Source organism: Centruroides vittatus, unplaced genomic scaffold (genome assembly GCF_030686945.1).
Source record: "Centruroides vittatus isolate TY-2023 unplaced genomic scaffold, ASM3068694v2 contig_166, whole genome shotgun sequence".
Taxonomy (NCBI): Eukaryota; Metazoa; Arthropoda; class Arachnida; order Scorpiones; family Buthidae; genus Centruroides; species Centruroides vittatus.
Window position 1 is genome coordinate 919,737 of NW_027121006.1, and position 7,262 is coordinate 926,998.

Below are 7,262 nucleotides of genomic sequence, written 5' to 3' on the forward strand. Positions count from 1 at the left end.
ACGTAGTATATTACCGAAAGACCAAATACTGCCGTGCTTTTTGCATTCTTTATAATGCTGTCAAAATTTAAAGTTCAAGTCGACCTTGAACTACCTTTGTACTATTTAATGCGATTGCTGATTTAATGCAACTGGTCTTAAAACTGTCTTATCTGCTTTGCATTTTATATTATAAATAATTCATATTAATTTGAGTAAATGATTAAAATTTAAATACTAGAAAAATTAATATAGTTTGCTTTGATACAATTTAATAATTAATTAGAATGTAAACACTTGCATTCAAAGTTTTAATTATCTGATTTTTAACCGGTTTGGCTACTAATTAACATCAAAGTGGAGTTCTGATGTACAGTACATTCATATTTACTTCTATTATTATTATTCTGCTCCAGTAAATTGTTGTTTGTAGAAACAAAGGGCATTTGACTTTTTCTTCCTGCAAGATATTTTATCACAGTTAATTTAAGAGTTTTACAAATTGTAAAACCTTACATTCTATTAAGACAATGCGACGTCATTCTCGTACTGTTGTTTATTATTAAGTTTAGAATAAAATTGTTATAACCCGAACTTTTACAGAATTCAAAAGTCATTTAGTAATTTTAAGAAATTCTCTTTGGTGTGTTTGTATTATATTAAATCATTTTGTTCTGTATTACAAAAGATGTTTATATTAAACATCTTTTGTAATACAGTCGAGTCCACGTAAGTCGACACCCCAAGAGGAAGTGGAAATGTGTCCAGTTATCCGATACAACAACTAAAACAAAGTTGAAAAAAAAACCACAAAACTACAATTAGGAAAATACAGTAGTGCTTTATACGGTACATGCAATGTATATCTCCGATCATCTATCACTGGCACTAAAGTTGGTTTCTACTCCAAGTACCTTGGCGATTTCCATCGCTTTTTGTTTCGGTATCGGCCCCGAAACGGGAAGATTCGACGAACGAATTTGCTTTAGCCAACGTACCAGAGGATCTTCGGCATTTTTGTACGGCAACCTTCTCTGGCGTTTTCGAGACAGCCACAACGAAGACCGAGGAAAAGTTTCTTAATTTCCTCTTTTTTCTTCAAAATTCCCACCAATGTTGTTGTTGGAAGGTTTTCTTGTTTTGCAAATTTGGCTTGCAAAGTTTTATACATTCAAATTCAGATACAAGTTTGAATTTTCCTTCGGCATAAGCGTCGTTTCTAACAGAAATGCAAAACACTGCAAATAACACACGAATGAATGGTGAGAAAATGCAAAATCGGATTCTGCCGTGCGGTGCGAACTCTTTTTTTTCGGGAGGGGAGTCGACTCGTCGGATGTCTAAATGAGTACGGAACAGAAAATGTACGTCGATTTATCCGGCGGTGAAGAGTTAAGCGGCGTCGAGAACCGGAAGTAAACCGGAGTATTTTAACATTAATGCCTACGTAAGTTGGCCAAGACCACGAGAAACCGACTAAATGACGGTGTCTAGTTATACCTACGATCACTTATGCAGACTCGACTGTAGTTTCAATTAGCATTGCATTTTCTAGGAGCATTAACTGTAATATTGATCATTCCTTTGGTGTGATCAATGGCACAAAGGCAAGTGCATTTAATTTCTAATTACATAATGAATCATTAGCACTAAAAGTTAGAATTGAAAACCATTCATATGCTATTTAATAAAAACTTTTTAATTTCATTTCAATATGTTTACAAAAAATTTTTTAAAATTTATTATTAATTTTAAACTGGAAACATGATTGATATGCTAATAAATACCTGAGTTTAAAAACGCTAAATTACATAAATGTAAATATTTTGATGACGATGATAAACATTTTGATATTTTATAAAAAAATAATGTTACAAAGACTTTCAACAGAAATGCTTTCTTCCAAATATTTTCTTGTTTTGATATATTTAAGTAATTTATTTTTCTCTGTACGTTCTGCCGCTACGTAAAGACGAAATCTTGAAATGCGTTAGGAAGAATGAGATTTTCGTACATTGACGATATGTGACCGAGATTGAAAGATCGTAGTGCGAGATATTTGATAATTAGCATCGTCTAGCGGGTAGAGTGCGTATTAAACGGTTTTAACTACGTAGTAATTTTAAGTTGATATGTGCATTTATATAATTGACTATCTGTGAGTAGCCAAGAACAATCTGCAGATAAAAAAAATGCATTTTTTGAGATTTATAAGCTAAGTTATGCATTATGAAATTTTTATGTATTTCCTAAAATAAGCATTTCGTCACTGTAAAAAGTAAGCCATATGCTATTTATAAACAATGCTATTACAACTAAGAAATGTTTTGTTAAAAAATTTTAAGTCGTGGTGGTCAAATGCATAAAAAGTTCGTTTTTAATCCTTTTGGACTGCTCGATGCAGTAAATAATGACTGATGTTAAACTACTTGCCGTTCGGTTTAATTTTAAACTATTAATTTTTAGTCAAAAAATTATCTTTTGGAAATTATCGATATCCTAATCTACATCCTCGAATGATATCTGTGATAGAGAAGCCGATAGAATGAGAAGTGTAATAACGAGTATTCTACTTTTGTGCTAAGATAGAGCTGAAATGCATTTATGTTCTGTTAATTTGATAAAAATTCAAAAATTGATATTTAACTTGCATTAGCAGCAATTTCCTCTTGACGTATCACTAGAAAAAATGGAGTTACTCTGCAAAGAGTATCTTTGGAAAATCGATTTTCCAACACACAACAGATTTATACTTTGGATAGATTTGCATTCTGTCGGTACATTTTCATTACTTTTTTCGAGGGAACGAGTCCGTCCGACAGGCCCGGACGCTTGCCGCTCTTCTTTGTTTTGTGTTTTGGTTTTACGCCACCGTCGTGGATCTCTCCGTTGGTCGCCGACGATGGCACCAAATTTGTCCGGTTGTCTACGGGAGCGTCGCTGTCGTGCGCAAATTTGCAGTTGTGTCCGAATCTGCATTTTCCTTTTCGGAAGTTCCAGCATATCTGTTTCCCATTTAATGTGCTCTGTTTTTCGACCGACGTCATCTTGACGTGTTTTTCCAAAAGCGATTTCTGGGCTTCTTCGGCTTCTCTGTATGGATTAGAAAATACAGAACGCGTACCGGACTCTTGCGTCTCTCGGCCGTCCTTCAAAAATTTTGGACTTGGCAGTTTTTCGGGAACCTCTTCTGTTTTTGAGACACATGGCAACCTAAAAATAACACCACACATCAAATGGTTAGACTGTTTTAAATACTTGGTTAAGCCAACATTCAGCTTAATTTGTATAAAATTCTTATCTGCAAAGACATTAAGATATATTAAATATGTTCACATGAGAAATTGATCAAAAATGTTCTAGCTTAAAAATGTTAGCTTCTAACTATACTGAATGTGCCATAATACATTAATTCCTTTTATTTATAACATTCAAAAATTATGTAAATAACATCAAGTTCTCAGAAATTTACCAACAATATATAAACATTTTTGAAACTTAGTTTCCATGTTTGTTGATCTGAAGACGGAACATCCAGTAAAACTTTAATTACAAGGGCTCCAAAATTTCAGCCTCTGGCGGTCCATAAAACAAAGACGAGCGTAAATAACAAAATGAATTTATTACCAAAAGTTTGGTACATACATGGTTACTGTTCAACATAATCACCGTGAAGATTAAGACATTTGTCTATCTGTGGACGAGCTTTGAAATCTCCTCTTTGTCCAATGTTGCCGTCAGTGACTCGAGATGGCCTTAACGACGTCGTTTGGAAGCTCGTCGTTAGTCTCGGACCTCTGCCCTCCTAGCCACGTTTTCAGTTCGGGAAAGAGGTGGAAGTTGGTTGGCACTAAATCGCGGTTATACACTGGGTGTTTAAAGGCGGCGAAGACTTCCACCCAGCTTGGAACTTTTTAATGTGTGAATACTTCCACCTCTTCTCTGAACCAAAAATGTGGAGGGTAGAGGTTCGAGACTAATGACGAGCTTCCAAACAACGTTAAAACCATCTCGAGTCACTGGCTGCAACATTGTACAAAGAGGGGGATTTCAAAGCTCGTCCACAGATAAACAAATGCCTCGATCGTCACGGTGATTATGTCGAAAGGTAACCATGTTTGTACTAACTTTTGTTAATAAATTTATCTTGTTATTTACATTTGTCTTTGTTTTATCGACCTCGGAGGTCGAAAAAGAAACAGCTCTCGTACATTGTAGCATACTTTTGTAGTCTGAAGAGGGGTTTTATTCCCAAAATGCATAGTGAATAAAAATTTTTTTGCCAACTGGACTTTGTCTTATAACTAGGTCTGTTTTAATCAGAAGACAAACTTGGGTTTACCACTTGAGTCTTAATTGGAATACCAGTAGGTTTTCTGCATTTATTAATATAACTGTCTGATATGTGTTCTTATTTATCACTACACTGAGTTATATTGTTCCTTCTAGACCAAACATTTAAAATTTATATATTAAGCATTATTCTTAACACAAGTGTATTATATAACAAGTAATTATTTATTGTGACATTGTCACAATAAATAATTACTTGTTATATAATACACTTGTGTTGCAAATCTGATTAAATTCTGACAAAATCTGATTAAAAATTGCAGCCCGACATTGTCACAATGCCAGGCTGCAATTTTTAATCAGATTTTTAATTTATTTAATTTGAAATATATTCTCTCCACCTGCAATTAGTGGCGACTTGCTTCCGTACATCATACTTTTCATTTAACAATAAAGTTGTGCCTATCTAATGCCTTTCGGGGGAAATTTTCGAACGGAAATAACGTGACTTCTGGTCTGTGTCAGAAGTTCTTATATAGTTAATCGGAGCCTCTCGCCCGAGGTTTCCACGTCCGGTGTCGTCTTTCGTCTATCTAACTCCGTCTCGGAAATTAAAGAAAGACGGACAGAAGACGGTGGGAATTTTACGGGGAAGCATTTTATACCAGTTTTGTTTGTGGATGGCACTAGAGTCACACGACGACGGTGCCAACCCATTCCAAAATCCTTGTTTACCATATGCCCACCCAGACATAATTTTTCAAACGTACCCATACCGACTATTATTTAAGATTTTTTAAAATACGAATTGATTGTTCAGAAAGTAATTACATAGGCAGTAAAAGGTTTAGTAAGATTATCTTATTGAAAAATGAATTATTTAACGATAAACGTGCTGGTAACATCTACCCCAACTCTGCCCTCGCAGAATGAAAATCCTAGTGCCATCACTGCTCTTAGTGAGTTCGAATTCATTAATAAATTAATAAGAGTTGGCAACACCAGTTGGTATTTTGATCCAAAAATGAACTTAATTTTAAATATCAAAGGTTTATGTTTAAAATCATTTTCACGTAAATCTTAAATTTAATTAATTTTTTTCAATTTAGAAATTTCTAAAAGGAAGATTAGTCTGGATTAGAACAAACCCACAATTCTTGCATGCTAGACAGATACGTTACCATTAAATTAGTCTCGAAACCACCAAATTATTTTCAGGCCACACAATATTTATATTTTGGTAATATTGCACGTGTAGCAAAGTTATGCCAAATTCAATATTTTTTAAAATAAAATTTGTAAGGTAGAGGCATAGCAAGGAAAGGTCAGAAAAAGCAGACGCTCCAAACGTCACACGGGAAAGGATACCATAAACCGTCTTAACGGACAACAAATAACTAAAGAATATCGCGGACAAAGTCGAGTACACCGTTACTACAAAAACAATCCCCCGTCGAACATCCGCATCATGCCTCCGGGAGTTAAAGTACGTTAATGTCACACGTCTACAATTACAAAGATTTGTAAGCATTAGTGGATATTATAATTATTATGTAATGTTCTGTCTTACATACATTATACACGACCTAAATATTCTTTTACAAAATAAAAATATCCTATGATTAATCAGGAAAATAAAACTTGACAGAAATATTTTTATCTGGCAAAGCACTAATGTAGATTTTCAAAAATCATTCAAACTTTGGATCCAATTCAAGTTTTTCAATCAACATCCATTAAAGATTTTGGCATCATTCTGAGTCGACACATCCAAATTTATTATGGATACACACAGTCACAATATCGTTCCAAGAACAATTTTCAGTTTCGTCGATTTAAACGGACGAGAAATACCTGGAAATAAGTCCAACTTATTATAATTAAGTCATTTATGATCTCTCGGTGACGACAGTTTAGATTTTACATCAATTTGACGTCATTTCCGCCACTTTGTAACCAGAAATTTCGGGAAATGACGTCAAATGGACGTAACAGATTATACGAAGCCAAACCAACGAATCTTGTATCAGCTGATTGGTTAGGCCTAATGTGTTAGCAAGATCTTTGCTTCGAACTCGCATATAGAAACAATTTAAGACTCTAAGCTTATTTTAAAGTACTTATATGATCAAACTTCAAAAAATTATCAACCTTTCCTCTTCTTCTTCTCCTTCTTCGCTTTCCGAACCGTAATCGGCCACTAAAGACGCCATCAAGTCATTTTGGATGTTGTCAAGGATACGCGCTCAAGCCGACACTCAAATTCCGCAGCGCCACACGTGGAAAATTTTTATTTTAATAAACAAGAATTTTTTTCAGAAAATCGATGGCTAGAACTTTATCCAGAGCGACAAAACTGTCTAAACGGTTTGTAAATTATTTTTAACCTCTAAATAAAACTTTAGCAATAAAATCATTTCGTCTTTATTGAGCATTTATAACGCTTAATGTAAGGATATTTCGGTTCGTCTACCATTCGGTAATCGGCCTGTAATTACGTCGTAAAATAGAAGTGACAAATTATTCGTAAATATAAGTATAAAATACACTGTATATTTATAATGTTATAATTTGGATTTTCGAAATAATTTTCAATGCGTTTTCGGCTAAACGGAAGTGCATTTTCCTTCACAAACGTTCAGTTTCGATTCCTACAAGAGTAGAATTTATAAAATACTTTAACAAGAGCTAGGAAGACGGAATAAACGAATATCCGAGATGTAAATTGAAAAATAAAGATAAAAATTTGAAACACCTGTAAGAGTGCGAAGTTTCTTCCCGGGCATATGCCATAACAAATATGTCGGTAACGGTAAAAGTAGGCTTATATTTTAAAAATTAATTTTATTAAAATTTAAATATTTATATATAATGTTTAATTTCGAAATTAAAAAGTAAATATTTTTTTCCAACGATCGAGGTGGCGCTATTAGCGAACGGTTAATCTCAAGGTTTATATAAGAAGGTCAGGACACGCGTACTGCAGCCGC

The 7,262-nt window shown here is 34.1% G+C and overlaps 1 protein-coding gene across 1 annotated transcript; it reads right to left on the bottom strand.

Moving 5' to 3' along the window:
- Nucleotides 1–1,657: 1,657 nt before the first annotated feature.
- On the bottom strand, nt 1,658–6,554 carry LOC136968926 (uncharacterized). The gene is made up of 2 exons (XM_067262994.1): nt 6,424–6,554; nt 1,658–3,192 (listed from the first exon to the last, which is right to left on the bottom strand). The coding sequence occupies exons 1-2, from the start codon at nt 6,483–6,485 to the stop codon at nt 2,727–2,729; spliced, it is 528 nt and encodes a 175-aa protein (XP_067119095.1). The 5' UTR covers nt 6,486–6,554; the 3' UTR covers nt 1,658–2,726.
- Between the last annotated feature and the right edge of the window lie 708 nt (nt 6,555–7,262).

What these genes read in the sequence shown, in the direction of transcription:
- LOC136968926 (XM_067262994.1), bottom strand. Translation starts at nt 6,485, where the DNA reads ATGGCGTCTTTAGTGGCCGATTACGGTTCGGAAAGCGAAGAAGGAGAA. An exon ending in GGAGAAGAAGAAGAGGAAAG is followed by an intron (nt 3,193 to 6,423) that starts GTTGATAATTTT and finishes TGTTATTTTTAG; the next exon opens with GTTGCCATGTGTCTCAAAAA.